This window comes from Rhynchophorus ferrugineus, unplaced genomic scaffold (assembly GCF_030347505.1).
Source record: "Rhynchophorus ferrugineus isolate W39M unplaced genomic scaffold, kcgeb_rfMv2 rfM3, whole genome shotgun sequence".
Lineage (NCBI taxonomy): Eukaryota > Metazoa > Arthropoda > Insecta > Coleoptera > Curculionidae > Rhynchophorus > Rhynchophorus ferrugineus.
Genome location: NW_027472582.1, coordinates 74,459,347 through 74,477,709, shown reverse-complemented (window position 1 = coordinate 74,477,709; position 18,363 = coordinate 74,459,347). Strand labels below are relative to the sequence as shown.

The 18,363-nt window shown below is 31.8% G+C and overlaps 4 protein-coding genes across 4 annotated transcripts; 3 read left to right on the top strand and 1 right to left on the bottom strand.

Moving 5' to 3' along the window:
• Positions 1-1,875: 1,875 nt before the first annotated feature.
• On the bottom strand, positions 1,876-3,570 carry RIOK2 (RIO kinase 2). The gene is made up of 5 exons (XM_076397739.1): positions 3,073-3,570; positions 2,878-3,020; positions 2,572-2,821; positions 2,313-2,521; positions 1,876-2,255 (listed from the first exon to the last, which is right to left on the bottom strand). The coding sequence occupies exons 1-5, from the start codon at positions 3,504-3,506 to the stop codon at positions 1,897-1,899; spliced, it is 1,395 nt and encodes a 464-aa protein (XP_076253854.1). The 5' UTR covers positions 3,507-3,570; the 3' UTR covers positions 1,876-1,896.
• Positions 3,557-7,120, top strand: LOC143192373 (ribosome biogenesis protein BOP1 homolog). The gene is made up of 10 exons (XM_076397693.1): positions 3,557-3,815; positions 3,867-4,029; positions 4,087-4,387; positions 4,468-4,713; positions 4,767-5,183; positions 5,473-5,708; positions 5,768-5,993; positions 6,053-6,441; positions 6,678-6,852; positions 6,916-7,120. The coding sequence occupies exons 1-10, from the start codon at positions 3,714-3,716 to the stop codon at positions 7,070-7,072; spliced, it is 2,412 nt and encodes an 803-aa protein (XP_076253808.1). The 5' UTR covers positions 3,557-3,713; the 3' UTR covers positions 7,073-7,120.
• Positions 7,121-8,432: 1,312 nt separating this feature from the next.
• Positions 8,433-10,789, top strand: LOC143192416 (uncharacterized). Its single transcript, XM_076397773.1, has 2 exons — positions 8,433-8,690; positions 9,728-10,789. The coding sequence occupies exons 1-2, from the start codon at positions 8,558-8,560 to the stop codon at positions 9,949-9,951; spliced, it is 357 nt and encodes a 118-aa protein (XP_076253888.1). The 5' UTR covers positions 8,433-8,557; the 3' UTR covers positions 9,952-10,789.
• A 714-nt stretch (positions 10,790-11,503) lies between these two features.
• Positions 11,504-14,482, top strand: Septin1 (Septin 1). The gene is made up of 5 exons (XM_076397743.1): positions 11,504-11,694; positions 11,864-12,056; positions 12,143-12,401; positions 13,359-13,826; positions 13,886-14,482. Exons 1-5 carry the CDS (start codon positions 11,671-11,673, stop codon positions 14,001-14,003), a joined length of 1,062 nt encoding a protein of 353 aa, XP_076253858.1. The 5' UTR covers positions 11,504-11,670; the 3' UTR covers positions 14,004-14,482.
• Positions 14,483-18,363: the final 3,881 nt, after the last annotated feature.

The following is an 18,363-nucleotide window of genomic DNA, read 5'->3' as shown; positions in this document are numbered from 1 at the left end:
GCAATAATGGTATAATGAAACCGGGAAAAAATGCTGCAAGTAAGGTTTAAAAAATTACATGTAATTAGTTGGTATCTTCGGATTTATTTGAAGGTGGTGCAACTCTGGCAGAAGATATACCAAATAATATGAAGACAATCGAAGATGATGTTGCTTCATATGAGACTGTCCCCATTAGATCTTTTTCAGGATCATCCGAGCAATTCAAGTTACATTTCAGAATGAACCGGAGCACATTTCATTTTTTAATGAGAAAATTGTATGGTATTGCTTCAAAACAAGCGAAGTACAGTTATGACGTGCTAGAAAAGGAATTGCTAATTTGTTTATGGTATATGGGAACCACAGAGGGTTTAAAGTGAGTATTAACACTTGTTAGTGAAAAAGCACCATTATTTGAATCATTATTCAGATTGCTTTTACTTGAAACAGTTTCAAAAAATAATTAGCTTTTATATGATTTAAAAGGAATTAAGAAAACATAGTTAATTAGGGAAAATAAATTACAGAAGTGTCGTTACCAGATTCAACACGATACCGTTCACTTGGAAAAATCTCTTCCTCATGGGTTACTTGATAGATGATGTCAATGATCAAAATGGTATCATTTCATGGCCTTCTGAGGAACAGGCGAATAATATAATGAAGGAATTTGAGAAAATCAGCGGTGTTCCCGGTATGGAATGGATACATATATTTGAAGGCACATATACAATAATATTTTTTAGGTGTTATTGGCTGTGTCAAAGGTTATCATATCAAAACCCCTTTATGCCGAAACACTAAAGTTTATAGCTACACTAAATTGTACAATTCAATTTACCTGCAAGGAGTGTGCGATAATCGAAAATCGTTTACCGACGTTTATCTACATCAACAAAATCAGAAATATTTACATACAGCTGCTTTGTTCCGTAAATCGGATTTGGGATGTAAGGACCCGAAATATTCGTTTCCAAAGGGTAGTTATATTGTAGGAGACAAAGACTTTAAACTAGAAGAATATATTATGGTGGACTACACCGAAAACCTCGACGACCAGAAGAGGGCTTTCAATGGCAGACTGTCGCAAACGAGAGCCATTGCAGATGAAGCCTTCGCTATGATGAGAGGGCGATTCATTCGTTTAAAATTCATGGATACTCGAAAAGTTGATGTTATCCTCGCGGTAACCAAAATGGCTTGCATACTGCACAATATATGCATTCTTCAAAACGACGGTAACCCAGATGATATATTGAACATAGAAAAAGAGATACAAGAACTGCATCGGGACAGTATTGATTCAGGGTCGAGAGGACGCAGTGCTGTTTCTATTGAAGCTGAACACAAAAGACGTACCCTGATGGAAAATTTGTTATCGTAATTTAACTTTTAACTGTTAATATAATATTTTTAATAAAAATACTTGAAAACCCCGCCATTTGTTTTGTATAGTATGTACATACCATGTATAACCCATAATTTTGGATATTTTCTCAATCAAAACACTGCAAAATAAAATATAATCACTTTTTTAGCGACCCTAGTTATACTTTCTTACAAGTTAAAAATTGCATTACAAATTACATCGCCAATGAAATACATTTTCATCGTATAATACCTTTAAAACTTTCTTCAATCTACAAAAAGTAAAATCTTTTTAAATAAAGTAAATATATAATTGGCAACACAACTTCTAAATGTAAGAAATATAGTATTGAAATAAAAAAATTACTTATTGAAAATGTACACAGATTTGAAAGAAATCAGTATGCTTTGAGAAACATCTGATGATCAATATAAGGCTCTGTCTAAGAGCTGTCAAGACAATGTATTTTTGCCAAACTCCTTTCCGATATTTTTGTAAGTACATGAACGAATTGAATAACAGAATCAAACTAATAAAATATATATTTAGTCATATCCCCAAATTCCTACACTATGCTTTACAGTATCTCTATTTTCTCTTCTAACCCTAGTCACAGCATTGGCTTCACCTTTTGCTACACACTGCTTTCTCTGGTCCCTAATATTCTTTGCTGTCATTTGCTTTTTGATTCTTCTTTTTATTTCATCTGGATGTATTGTTGTTGCGGTGGACCTGATACTTCTTGACTCAATAAAATCATCATCATCATCACCATTACTGAATCCATCATCAGAATCATCAACAATCTTCGTATTTTCCATGTGTTCCATTACCGTTTCAATACATGAATAGTTAGGAGGTTTGGCATCAGTTTCTTTTACATTATCACAATGTGCTTCATGCTCTAAAACAACATGCATATGTAATAGATATTATTTAATTTTAAGTAGTATAACATTACCTCGTTCATGAATCTCCTCATTTTTTTTAGTTTGACCTGATTCATCATCTGAATGAGACTCTTCATCTTGATCGCTTTCTAAACCAAGCTCCAGATTTAAGTCTTTTGCCATTTGTTTAGTAAACCCGGTACATAACACCTCTGCATCCAAAATATCTGTTCTCTGTATATCTGTGAATTTTGGATATATTTCACTTTCATAATCAAATCTGGAAAACATAATTAATAAAAGTTGCATCCTTTTACTCTACCTGGTTACCTTTTCTTGAAAAAATTTCTTATACAGTTTACATCTCTATTAAAATACATTTCACCATTTGGATGTTCTGTTGACATCATCTGAGGGAAATCAATGATAACTGGTTTCTCTTCTTCAGTTAAAATAATATTGAATTCATTAAAATCACCATGAATTACACCAGAATCAGCAAATCTCACAATTAAATTCATTAATTCATCATATAATGCTTCTACATCATTTACCTCCATTACATGATTTAAAAGAGTGCCTTAAAAATATCTACATTACTATCAACATATTTTTATAATGAACTTAAGATTATACCTTGAATCAGTTCCATAACTACACAATGCCTATTAAAGTCAATTGGTTTTGGTACTGGGAATTTTCTATCATATAAAGCTTTCATATACGCAAATTCTTTTGTAGCAGAAATTCGTGAGAGATAAAGCCAGGAAGCAGATTTTCTAAAAGTATCATGTTAATATATACCTGTACTATTGAATATAAATATAATACCTGTGTTTATGGTAATCTCTTTTCTCAGTAACTTTCTTAAAACATACTCGACCTAAACGATGTAATTTTAAGCAAATTTCTTGACCTTCAGGATCTGCTATAATGTATATGTTACTTTCCTTGCCAACACCGATTTGGTTTCCAAAAGAAGCTATCACATCACGTTTTGTTAGTGAATGTAAAGCAAGATAATCATAACCCATATTGGTTAATCTATAACCATCATATCTTTTACCCCTTTCATACGTTAATAATCTGTGTTTACACAACTCTCTTAACAATTTATGTACTCCCCCATGTTGTAAATTAGCAATCGATGCTGTCATAGGCCCCGGAACAAGCTCATGATTTTTCATTCCCATTTCAATGGCAGTGAGTACTCTAAAATCTTCATTTGTAAGATATCGTAACAAGGAAACATTTAACTTTCCCATGGTGAACACAAAATAAATACACAAATAATTGACACGTGCAAGTAGGGTTATGTTGTAATCTCTTCTAATTTATTTTTGAAATATAATTGAACTACGAATTGTTAGACATTTCAACTATTATCCTGACATTCTTAACCTATCATTTGGCACGTGTGTCACAATAAAAACATACATTTTAATTTTTTATAGCCGAATATTTTTTCAAATATGGGTAAATTAGAGAAGCCACAGAAAAGGAAGTTAGACAAAACTACGGTTAAAGAGCGAGATCTTAATAATATAGAAGACACAGAGGATTCTGAAGAAGAGGTAAAACTTTTTATTTATAGAGTTTGTCCGATTCCAGTGTTTATGTTTTAGGATTTTTTTAAAGATCAGATAAAGGAGGACGATTCCTCTGATTCTGAGGCTGATATTGATGAGAGCGAAATAGACGAGAGCGATAATGAAAATTACGAATCTTCTGAAGAAGAAAGTGAAGAAAATCCTGACGATGTATCATCTGCTGAAGGTTCAGAAAATGGTATTTTATATTGTACTTGATTACAATTAAATTGGATTGACTATAATTTCATTTCAGAGGAAGATGATGAGCAAGATGAACTTAGTGACAACAAAGAAGATGAAACTTCTGAAGAAGAGGCCCAAATTGGTGATAAACATGAAGGTACGAAACAAGATAAGAACAAATATAAGTCAAAAGATAAAGCACAAGTTGAAAAACACAAGGCTAAAACTGAAGTTAAGGTTCAAACATCAGAAGCAATCAGTGACAAGATTGAAGGTAGTAAATCATTAGTCACTACAAATGAATATGAAGATCATGACACAAGTGATGAAGAAGATATTAGAAATACTACTGGTAACATTCCTAAAAATTGGTAAAACATTTTTCTTTTTTTATAATTTTATAGACTAGCCCTTTTGCTTTGTTTAAAATGATATAAAAAAATACATTTAGGTATGACGAATATAAACACTTGGGCTATGACTGGGATGGAAACAAAATTATAAAACCAGAGACTGGAGATCACTTGGATGAATTTTTAAAGAGGATGGAGGATCCTGATTTTTGGAGAACTGTTAAGGATCCACAGACGGGGCAAAATGTGATTTTAAGTGATGAGGACATAAATTTAATAAAAAGAATCAAGGCACAAAAAATTCCTGATGTTAGTTTTGATGAATATGCTCCTTGGATTGAATGGTAAGTAATTTAGTGATACTATTAGTGAGCTGGTAAATTTGTTTTTTTTTAAGGTTTACAAGCGAAGTTGAGAAAATGCCCATTAGGAGTTTCCCCGAGCATAAAAGATCATTCTTACCAAGCAGGACGGAAGCAAAAAAAGTTTCGAAATTGGTACATGCTTTAAAAATGGGATGGATCAAAACCAGGGAGGAACGGGAGAAATTAAGGGCGAAGAAGGAACCTCAGTTTTACATGCTGTGGAGCACAGATGATCAGGCTGAGGATATGAGGAGAATTCATAAACATATATCGGCACCAAAAAGATTGTTGCCTGGACACGCTGAATCGTATAACCCACCGCCAGAGTATCTCTTTGACGCCAAAGAAATGAAGGATTGGAACAAGCAAAAGAACACGCCCTGGAAAAGGAAACTGCATTTTGTCCCCCAGAAATACGAATCTTTAAGAAGAGTTCCGGCATATCCAAGGTAATTCTTATAAAATTTATTTGGTTTTCTTTCAGATTATATTCGATTAACACTACATTACAACTAATATAATATATTAGTTGATAAGTTTATTAGAAGAAATAACAATGTGAATAGAAATCGTTTTTCGCGAGTTTTTTTGAGCTGTGTGACTTATTACTGAAATTCTCTTAATAGAATGTTATTATTTCACTTGAACAGTAAATAATCTAAATTAATAAAATGTTTGCTATAACTGCATTCAATATATTTTAATATTAGTAATGTTTGATTTTAATATTGTCGTTAGATATATCAAGGAGCGTTTCTTACGATGCTTGGATCTGTATCTTTGCCCAAGGGCAATAAAGATGAAATTAAGCATAGAACCCGAATCGCTAGTTCCTAAACTACCAAGCCCTAGAGATCTTCAGCCTTTCCCTAATACTTTGGCAATAGAGTATAAAGGTCATACTGATATGGTCAGATCAATCAGTACAGACAAAACTGGACAGTATTTACTTAGTGGCTCGGATGATTGTACTGGTAAATATAACGTCCTTGGGTAAATCAGTACCATTGCAATATGTTTTTATTCGTTTTAGTGAAAATATGGGAGGTGAATACGGGACGTTGCTTAAAAACTATACAAACCGATAGTGTTGTTAGGTGTGTTGAGTGGTGTCCCAATGCCGCCCTATCGTTAATACTTGTTGCTACTGGTAATGACGTCCTTATCATAAATCCTGGTGTAGGTGATTTTCTGGTAACCGGTAAGACTGATGATGTATTGAAGGAGGTGCCACAAAGTGATGTAGTTGTTAGTGAAAGGTAAAATGACTATGATGTCTGTAAGTTTGATTATATATATAGAGAAAATTATTTTATAGGGTGAAAACAACTGTTCAATGGTGTGAACCAGAGGAGAAATTGTATGAAAGAGGCGTTAGAATGCACCTTAAGCATTTTAAAATGGTTACACAAGTCACATGGCATGGTAAGGGCGATTACTTCGGCTGTGTCATGCCAGACGGACAGAGTCGGTCGGTGTTAATTTCTCAGATTTCCAAGAGAAAAAGTCAGTTACCCTTTGCAAAATCTAAAGGTTTGGTGCAGTCGATACTGTTTCACCCAACTAAACCATTTTTATTCGTCGCGACGCAAAGGCACGTTAGGATATATGATTTAATTAAGCAGGCTCAAGTTAAGAAATTACTAACCAATTCCAAATGGATTTCAACAATGGCAATTCATCCAGGTGGCGATAATTTGCTAGTGGGTAAGTGATAAATTCAGAGTTCCCTCTGGTTGGTAGGATACACCAAAATTGACACTTAATAAATTAATGAATAAAGGCAATATTGTCAATGTCATTTTCTGTTTATTTATCCGTCGCCTAGCAACTCAGCGTGTTACGTCATTTACGTCATATCATATTGACATTGACGGGCATGTTTACATCGCAGCCTATTCGTTCTTTAAATTGTAGTTAATCCTATGTTTCACAATTTTCAGGAACTTACGATAGGAAGATGTTATGGTTTGATTTAGATTTAAGTACGAAACCTTACCAGACCCTACGCTTACACGGTACGGCCGTGCGTGGCGTGGCGTTCCATAAAAGATATCCACTGTTTGCGTCAGGTTCTGACGATAGAAATTTGATAATTTCACACGGAATGGTGTATAAGTAAGTATAATAATATGAGGTGAGACGTACTTTTATATTTATATCTCGTTATTTGTTTTATAGCGACTTATTGCAAAATCCATTAATAGTACCTCTGAAGAGGCTTCAGGACCATCAAGCCTTTAACGATTTTGGTATATTCGGTGTACACTTTCATCCGTTGCAACCGTGGGTATTCTCTTCAGGAGCCGATAGTACAATTAAATTGTATTCGAATTAACAAAAGGTGTTTTTGTTTTTTTTTCTGATAAATAAATTAATATTATAATTGAGTGTTTTTTTTAATTCCAACCACATGTTTGCAATTGAACGAAACAATAGTCTGCAGATCGTTATTTATTGTACATATAGTCCTTCCAATAAAACAGTTAAAGCACGCCATCAAAGTTTATAATGCAACGTTGCCGCACCAAATTTAAGTTTGCGTTTATTTTAGCTTTGACAACAAATAGTAATATAAATATTAATTGAACAGTCACAATAGTTTGTAAGTTAGGGTTGTGTTTTATTATATTTACATATGACAGTACCCAGCAGTACAAACGCAAATATAATTTTATAGACCGACAACTAGAGTAATGTTACTTAGTAAAAGAAAAATGCGAGTTTAAAATGGATTTTACGTTTTGATAAACTGAATTTGATAATACGTTCGATGATAAATATTATATTATTATTATATAGTCTATTCAAAGGTTTTTTGTATATACGTCATCAAGATGTTTAATGGATTGCCTGCCGCAATTTGTAAATTCGTTTTAGAATCAGACAATATTTTCCTTCTCATTTTATTTTAGTTAAAACGAGATACAATGCTGTCTGATTAGTTGGAACACATAAAAGAATGAGCCCGTTAAAGTCGTCCGGTTGTCAGGCATATGCAAAATTCTTGAAAGCAATAGTGATAAGAGGTTATAACTCTAACCTATAAACTATTGTGGCTGAAAATAAATTATATTTGATAACATTTTTGTACAAACGTACGTTTGATGTATGTACAAAATAAATTTCAAACAGTCTATAGGTATGTTTTAATGAACACTAATATTTAATTTTGTGATGTTGTCAGCTCTTGTGAATTCCAAGTATTTTTCAAGAAAAGTTAGTTAAAAAAAAGTTCGTTATAATAATTAATGTTATTTGGAAATTCTCGGCTCCAGGTGGGTTATATGTACTTTAGGTCGTTAAATATTTGATATTAAGTAGGAATTTAACATTTTTTTGTATTAAAAAGTGGTCTTTCTAGTAACTATATTTTTTGAAAAATTGTGTTTCACTTATACACTCATTGTATGTATTGTATTGTATAAGTTGCAGAAATTTCTGATGAATTCTGAATTATTTGTATTAGGATAATGAACAATATTACTGTTTTGTATTATATAATTTTAGTTAGTTCTATAACCTGGAATGGTATTATCAATTACGAATGTTTTTTAATACAATTTTTTTCAACAAAATTGTAAAAAAGTGCCCTCCGCCACTGAGTAGGCCTTGGTTATTTGATGCGCGTCCGTGCGTTTTTATGCGCGTACATGCCTGGACGTACACGCAATAAAAACAAACGAAATTCGCTTGCGGCAACAGTTCGTTCGAGTTTAAACGTCAGTGCACGTGTGTCATTTTCCGTTGTCGGACGAAAATAAGCTTGTGTGATTTTTTAATACTTGCCTATACAAGCTATCGAATTTTGCAGATTATCGTAATGAATGTTGATAAATTAATTGCTTGTGTGCAATCAAGAAATGCATTATGGGACCAACGATCCAAAGAATATCACGACAGGCTTCTCATAAAAAAACTATGGGTGGAAGTTGGTCAAGAAATGAGTACAACAGGCAAGTACATACAAGAAAATGTTAGATGATAAATTCTGAAAAGATACAGAATCTAAATAATTCTTTAATAGAGAATATAAAACAAACGAATGGAATAAATGTCTGTTAAGCTCTATTATGACCAGACTACAAACACCAAATACTATCTGGTCTTCCAAGTGCTTTGATGGATTATATTTCACCACGCGACGGAGTAACTGATACATGTTTGATTGAATCATACGGCTTTGCTAAGGGTTTAAAGGGTGTGCGATGGTAGGGGTTTCATACATTTCGATCAATATGTATAGGCAATGTATGAGCTCAAATGTTATAACAGAAGTAAAGTAAAAAAAATAAAGCAGATAGTTTAAGAATTCAGAATAATTAGACATTTAACCACTTTATGGAGTTATTGTAATTGCATATATCAGGACACAAAATAAGAATATAGTCCCTTCAATAAAACAGTGTACCCACGTCATCTAAATGTATGCAAATATATGCATCAACTTTCAGTTTTAGCTCATTTTGGCTTTGTAGTAAATATAGCTTGTATTAAGTAATAACAAGCAGCAATTTGAAGTTTATGAAAACAAGCAAAGCACCAAAGCAACGTTTGCCGGTTTATAACTTATAATTATCATCGCTAATGTTTTGAAGAATTTTGCAGACGCTTGGCAACCACGCGAGTTTTGCAAGCTGATTAGCTTCCATGTTCGAATGTACCAAATAGCATTGTATCTTGTTTTATCTAGAATCAAATGAGAAGGAAAATATTGGCTAATTTTAAAGCGAATTCGATACTATAGTGACTTAATATCGAGGGTTACTATGATTTGTGTTTTTATTCCTATTAAAATCTTAGTAATCGCAATTGTAATTTTAAAACGAGCTAATGTTTAGAATCCCTTACGTTATAATATTAAGTGCATATTTTTGTGATTCCTTCAATAATCAAGAATTCTAGGACAATTATCTGGAAATGATATTATTTATTTTAATTGGGCTTTATTTATAAGTTATAAATTAAATTTCAACATAGTTTATTCTTTCAGTTGAAGCAGTAAAGACCAAATGGAGGACGATGAGAGATAATTTTCGCAAAGAACTGATTAAAATGCAAGGTCGTTCTGGAACCGACGTAGCGAAGAAACCTAAATGGATTTATTTTGAAACTATGTCATTTCTGGCCGACACATTATCTAGTAGGCCTTCAAGTGGTGATATGCCTATGAGTCGTGAACGTAGTGTAGTGCAATCGCATGATCATACAGTTTAGAGGATAAAGATGGAGATGAAGAAGAAGAAGAAGGAAGAGATGAACAAAGCTTATTTTTTCAGACTTCCAAAGGCGACAAAAGGGCGAATGAGAACGACATCGCTTTTAAATCAAAAAAGAAAAAAGTAACAGATATCTGTGATCGACTTTTAGCTATAGAACATACATTAGATAAACGGGCTTCGATCTTTTCCAAAACCGATATAGATAATACAATGGACAGTGACTATATGTTTCTAATGAGTTTACTACCTCAAATGAAGAGTCTACCATCTCTCCGGAATATGTATATGCGACAGAAAATTCAACAACTATTTATAAATGAGCAAGAAATGCTACAGTCTTCCGGCAATATAACAGAGCGAGGCGACTTTGATTCTACGCAAATGTCATCATATTCGGCAAACTCCGAAAACATCCGAACTGTCCGTGGGCGCTGCGATCAGTGTAGAGAAACGTCAATGTTAAACAAATTTGAACCTTAAGGCTTCGCTCTGTATGAATACAATGAAGATGTGCATTAAGAACTCTACACACTACATTAAGTCAATATCTCAGACTCTAAATAAAGTTCTTTTAATCAACTATCAAGCAACGTCTATCTGATCTCTATTTTAACCAAGAATACTAATGAAATATCTGAACGAACTGGCAAGATTGAATACCGTCAGATGGTTTGGATAGATATTTTGTCACTAATTTTCATTATTCAAATTTTTATATTAGGAGTATATAAGTTTTTTCTGTATCAAAAAACTTTTTTTGTATCAAGCTTAAACAATTATGATTTATATTAAAATTATAATTTATCGAAAAATAAATATGTATTGACTAATTATTTTGAAGAACATTAATAAAACTGCCAAAAAAGAATTGAGACATATAACTGATAAAAGGTAATTTCACTATAATCAATATATTAGAATTCAATAATTTATAATCGATTAACTTTAGTATTTAGTAGTGTTGATATCAGTCGATATATTTTGGAAATTGATATAATCGAAAAAACCCTTTTCAATAAATGATTATTCGATTATTTCATATTTATGAAACCCGCATCGCATAATATATAATACAAATTATATTTTTTACATTTACCATCATATACATTTTACAAATCACAATTATCAAAATTTATTTAATACAAATTAAACGTAATTGAATTTGATAGTTGTATTGGTAAGTAATATTATTAATAACTAAATAATTATGTTACCATTAGCGTACCTAACTAAATATAAACATATTTTCATATCAGTATAAAAACAATTTTCATTATAAAATAATTTTATAAATTATTTTTTTTAATATCGAAAAATAACCGTCATTGGCCAAAAAATATGGATCAAAAATATCGATCGATCAAAATATACAAGAGTTATAGAAAAAGTGTTAATATATACACATAAAATATAGAGAATTCGAAGAATATCTCTATATTTTGTGTATATACATTAAAATTGTAATATTAATAAACAGGTTTAAATACTAAAGTTACTATTTTAGGGTCTTTTATATTTCCTAATGGCTGCCTTGTTAATTGTTTTCAGACCACACCTACACAGCGCCAATAAAATTTCGAGTTTTGCGGTTCGAAAACATGGCGCTAGTTTAGTTTACTGTTGTCTTTGGGTTTGTCAAAACTTGAATTAATTTTACTCCGGTTTTTAGTGTTTTGTTCAAAATTTAATTCAGGTTTGTTTTTTTTGAAGAATCATGTCTAGTGAATCCGTCAAGTCTGTAAGTAAATTTTTGTTTTCTTGAAATTAATAATTGCTGAGCCTGGTGTCTTTGTTTAGTAAAAAGATAATTAAAAATTTAGTAGAAGTATTTTTAAGTTACTTCTTTCCAATTCGTTTGTTAAATTATAGAGGCGGTTTATCATTAAATACTTTGTAATTTTTTACAGTTTTCAAGTCTTGAAACACCTGGATATGTAGGTTTTGCGAACCTACCAAATCAGGTCCACAGGAAGTCGGTCAAAAAAGGGTTTGAATTTACTTTAATGGTAGTAGGTGAAAGTGGCTTGGGAAAATCGACTTTAGTTAATGCCCTATTTTTAACGGACCTATATCCAGAAAGAATAGTGCCAGATGCTGTCGGTATGTTGTCTATTTACATTTTCTTCCACAACATCTGTTAAGATAATTAAATCATTAAGACATTTCCTGATTTGTGTTATTTCTAGAAAAACTCAAACAAACCGTAAAGTTAGAACCCACAACAGTGGAAATAGAGGAAAGAGGAATTAAATTACGTCTGACGGTTGTTGATACCCCTGGATATGGGGATGCTATCGACAATACCGACTCGTTCTCGGAAATAATAAGGTACATTGATGAGCAATTCGAGAGGTTCCTGAGGGATGAAAGCGGTTTGAACAGAAAGAATATTGTTGATAATAGGATCCACTGTTGTTTCTATTTTATTTCACCTTTTGGGCATGGGTAAGAATATTTGTTATTTATGCTTGCTTTCTAAATATTTAAATCCCAGGTCCTTTTATAATGTATGCAGGAAGTACCATTGATTTCTCTAACTGGTGCACTACATTATTTCATGCATTCCAATAAGTTTCTGATAACACTGTATAGTTTGACTCATAATTACCACTTTCTTATCTTTTTTAATTTTCCTTTAACATTTTTAATTTTAGGAAGTTTAAATAATTTAAATATTACATTATGTACCTGTTAATAAGTAAGGAAATTTTAATAGAAACGTTAATTTACCGACAATGTGTTAAATTCTAACCACTGTTTAAATTAAGCCAAACTTAATTGTTAATTATTCGATTTTGACTGAAACCATTCATTTACCTCATTTATTAACAAACTACAATATATATTTTTATCGGTAAAGAATTAAATAATCTATGTTATTTAAATATTTAGAGATGACATAAAAATCGCTAAGCACTGTAATCTGCAGACAATATACAAACAATTTGTGTGATTGGTTAAATGCATGACACATTCATTTTACGTGAAATTAAAGTTTATTCTCTGATTAAATTTTGAGTTTGTTGCTAATATTTTGACTGTAATTATGAAAAAAAATACCTTGATAATGAGTGATGAAAAGTCATTTGAGATTAACCATTTCGTTTTGTTTGAAAACATATATTGACGCATTATATGTTTTTCCATCTATAATGAGTTAAATAATTTATACTATTTAAACATTGACTGAATTAAACTGAATTATTAACTCTATCACAAGAAAAAAAGTTTGAGAATCACTGCCCTGCAGTAAAAATGTTGACATTGACCTGGTGAAAATGTTAAAGAATGTTTGACTATCTTTCTGGGTGTATTATATTTTCATCTCAATTTATTTTTTCGTTATCTTATATATATATATATATATATATATATATATATATATATATAATGTAATTTTAGGTTGAAACCGTTGGATATCGAATTTATGAAACAACTTCATAACAAAGTAAACATTGTTCCTGTAATAGCCAAAGCTGATGTACTGACCAAAAGGGAAATGCAAAAATTGAAGAAGAAGGTCTTGGACGAAATATCCGAAAATGGAATAAAGATATTTTCTTTGCCGGAGTGCGATTCCGATGAGGACGAGGAATACAAAGAGCAGGTGCGTCAATTGAAACAAGCGGTTCCTTTCGCTGTGTGCGGGGCGAACACTTTGTTGGAAGTGAAGGGCCGTAAGGTGAGAGGTAGATTGTACCCTTGGGGCGTGGTCGAAGTCGAGAATCCGGAACACTGCGATTTTATCAAGCTTCGCACGATGTTGATAACCCACATGCAAGACCTTCAGGATATCACACAGAGGGAGCACTACGAGAACTACAGGAGCGAGAGATTAGCTAAAGGAGCCCCACCACCGAAAAGAAACACGTAAGTACTTAATACTATCAAAAAAAAACAAACTGTGATGGTTTTGGGGTCTTGTTTAGTATCACCGAAGATAAAACAACGGAAAAAGACAGAATTCTTCAAGAAAAGGAAGCAGAACTGAAACGAATGCAGGAGATGATAGCGCAATTACAAGCCAAAATGCAACAGCAACAGTAGTATGTCAATATCATAATTGATATTACTCGAAATGAACTGGACTTGAATGGTTTCCTTCACATATCCGATTCGATTACTATTTTATAAGTTTGCTCATATTTTTTTATTAGCGATGTCATTTTATTTATTCCATATATTCAAAATTATTTTTTATCAATTTTTTTCGAGATGAAACATTTTATTTTGCTATTTTAAATCATTTCGACGTCCTAAAAATATATAGATATAGATAGATATATATACGCTTTGGAATGTGCTAATCATAATTGTAACATAAATTATGCTGGCCCTTTGGATTTACATAGTGTGGCCAATGGTAAATGTATTTTTTTACATTATAGAGATATATAGATATATATTTTAGTTAAGTGATGCCATGACATTAATTGTATATTGATATATTGTTTAATAGATATTTTCATTAAGTGCCCAAAGGTTTCAAGTGATATGTTTTGAATAAACAACATTTTTTTGCACAATGGCTGTTTAATTTCTAAATTTCGCCAATTAATAACGAGTATTATGGTACAGTGTATCTTAATTCACTAAGCAGACTCGTTATACTTTAAGCTAACCAGTGCTGTTACTCTATTAATAATACCCTATATTACCATATTAGCTATATAAACTATAAATAACATTAAATATACAACATACCTGTGAAATAAGAAAATAACACATTTTAAAATTAGTGAACGAACATCTAAATCACAGTTGTATTAAATATTAATTCATTTCTTGGTACATCAGAATAACGTAAACAATCTTTTTTTTAAATTCAATACTGCATAAATAAAATATTCTCCATTGACTACTTTTTCGATTTTCGGAGGCAAATATATACGGAAGCTGAATTGTTAACTAAAAGGAGTTTTTTACAATTTATATTTAAATACTGACAGTGTCAACAAAACTGTACTCCCCAGATGACAGAGAACGTATTGAGCAATGTGATTGGTAGCCTAGATAGAAAAAGATTTGATTGGCCATATGTCGTATGAAATAAACAGTTTTCTAAATTCGCTAAATTATAATGTGTGGCTAATACAGGGGTATGCAACTACAATGCTAAGTGGTGGGGCAAAATCTTGTTTAGTCCAATCATTGGTGGCGCTGACAACGTGAATTTGATTGGTTAGTTTAAAAATATTATATAGAATCCTGTAAGGAAAATAATTTGCTTTGATTGGTCAGCCATTTCACGTGACTATTTTATGACGTCACATTCGCTGGCCAATAATATTTGAATGAAAATCGAATTTAATTTAAAAAACTAATTTATTAAAATAAAATCCTATACAAATATACATAAATGTAAATAATATAAATAATAATAAAAAACAACAGAAATATACATAATTGCAAAAAGCAAAAATAAATAAACTACAAAAATGTAAATAAAAAAAATTAAAAGCCCCATACTCCAGACAAAATAATTAAAATACTCTTCTATAACGCCTGCTCCCTTTTTCGTATTTGTTTAGTGCCATCAATTTTATAGGATCTATTAGAGTTCTATCTTGTATTTGTGCTATACTGAAGGTAAACTTTAAGTCCTTCCCTGTTAATATTGAATTAACTTGTTTAACCCAAAAATACAATGAACATTTGACAATAAGATTTAAAATGTGGTCTTCAAAATCGCTATGGACTGGGCAGTTGAAACGTTTAAAATTTATGTGTTTTTTTAAGACATCTCTCAGAATAACAGATATGCTATTTTTATGACAAAATCTAGGTATTAAATAAAAGAGATAGCTTAAAGATCTACAAACAGTATAGTAAAACAGTCTTGATGGAGTTGTTAATTTGGGTCTACGCGGCTGCATCGCTTCTATAAAATCAGTATCGAGTTTTTGATCTGTGGAACTACTTAATGTAGAATGTAGACAGATATTGCACGTTGTCTTTTTTCTCAGAAGTTTTATCAAATAGCCTGAAATATAGACTAACGTGCAACGTTCCACTCTTGTTTTCCTCAGAGCAAAGTTCTCTGGAACTGAAAATATAGACTCAACTGGTGATTCTACAACCTCTGGTGATGCTACATCTCCAGTTAAAAAATAATGTAAGTTATCTAAAGCGCCAACATGTTCATCTTCTTCACAATTTGCTCCGGGCGAATGATGTGAAAAAAATGAAGTGATGATAAGTGCTTTAAAAGATTTCTCAAACATACTAGGCGAAGGATGTATGTTTCTAACTCCATGACTTCTAATAGATCCAAAAAAATTTTCTAAGGAATCTTGGTTAAGATTCCTTAAACAAATGTGATTATTTTTAAATTTAGACAAAACTGATTTCTTTAAGGAAATAAATCCCCTTAAAGTAGCAATTAAGTTTTTGATTGATGGCACAGTAACAAATACTTTCTTAACAGGGCAATAAAATTTGGCACTGTTTAAACACATAATAGCTCTACTCCAAAATTCCTCATGTGGTGAGCTTAAGGATAAGGCTTCAAGGAGAGGCTTGAATTCTGGCGCTGTTTTGCTGCTGGAATTGCAACTATCGAATAAACTATCCAAAAAGGCTATAACAGCACCTGTTTGTTCAGCATCGTTCGGAAGATTATCTTCTGAAAACAAGACAAAATTATAATTATTATTAATACATGATATATTTCAGCATACTTACTCCACTTTGAGAAAGTCACCAAATGTGAGGCCACTGTATAGCTGAACACTTGTGTACAAATCTTGACTTTCATCTTGTTTATTTTGCCTGGAATTACATGTTGTTCTGTTAATCTTGGGCATATCCTCATAGGCGCATCTCTATCGATGTAGTACAGATCTATAATATGCTCCCATTTTGCAATGTTTAGTTTGTTATCAAGTTTAATGTATAAGTTTTTTTTTAACAAATTGTTCCGAATTCCTTTAAATAAATGAGGGATATCGTAAAGTGGAATTATCTTTTCCCCATTTACTTGAAATTCAGAACAACTTCTTGACTGGGTCAGCAAACTATTAATGGCAGCCTGATTAGCAGACCCTTGGTCGCAAACTGTGCAAAGGACCTTTAAACCTATCTCCCGACATTTTCCAATAACTTTAACAATCAAATGTTTTAATAATGTCGATTTAATTGGTCCTTTTGAATATGTGAAGGAGATAGGTTGTTTCCATTTTCTAAATAATCCTTTCACCATAAACACATTTACATAGTCTGCTATGGCTGCCCTTTTATAGCTCCCTGTATTCTCCAAGCCATCGATACAGTCTTCTTTAATATTATATTGCAAATTGGGAGCCAGGCTCATCTCGTCAAACATCACAATACAGGATCTATTTGCTCATTTAGCCCTGCTCGCATTGGGATTTGCCTAAGCAATGCTAAACAAGTACTCTTTGAGGGAAAAGCAAATATTTTTGACAATAATTTATAGGTCTTGCCGCTTGATTTTAAAAGAGCAATAGCAAAAACTTTTTCCTGAATTGTGAAACGTCTAGATTTAGGTGTCTTCGGTTGATTTGCCAATTGAGAAAAAAAGAAATCTACTGTTGGCTTATTAACATGTTCAAATAAGTTTTTTAGTAATTCTGCACGCAAACTTGAACTAATATTTGCAAATCTGCTTTTGAATGAGGCAACTAATCTCTTATTTCTTGTGACATGTTTATAAGACGTTACTACTTTGTTATAAATATCTTTAACTTCATCTGACAAATATGTTTGACGAGAGGAACCAAATTTCCTTATAATGCCACTGTAGCTTTTACGTGCTAAAAAAAAGCCCTAGTATTAATTATACAAATTATGTATCAAAAGTATTACCTTTTCGTGGAGTTTCTTTTATTGAACATTGCGATTGTTGTTCTAAAAAGTTAAAGATGTGTATAAGAACTACAAATATTTTAAAGATATTCTAAAATTAAATGGTTTTTATTAGTACCTTCTGGCAAGACTTCTTTATTTGGAGATATCACATTGACAGCACTCGAACAACTTGGAAGATTATTTAAATTAATGTTCTCATTGTTACCATTAACGTCTTTATAAATAAGTTGACTTTCTGTAAACAAACAATAAATAAACAAACATATAATAGATATATAGATAATTTTATATGTACCTGATAAAAACAATGTTGGATATGCATTTGCCCTAATACCTGTTCGTGAAGGAAGGGTTACCCTAAATTCTTCACTAAAATGTCTGTGACACACACGATGCCGGTGGTATATTTGCATTGTGGTTAATCCAGATAGTTTACTACTATTAACTTGATCGATCCATTTTTGGAAAAGAGCGGGATCATTCTTCGGGAACCGATGTCTGATTTCGGTAGTAGATTTACACCCAGGTACACTGCATCTTTTACTACACGGATGCATAGTAATAAATTTTTATATTA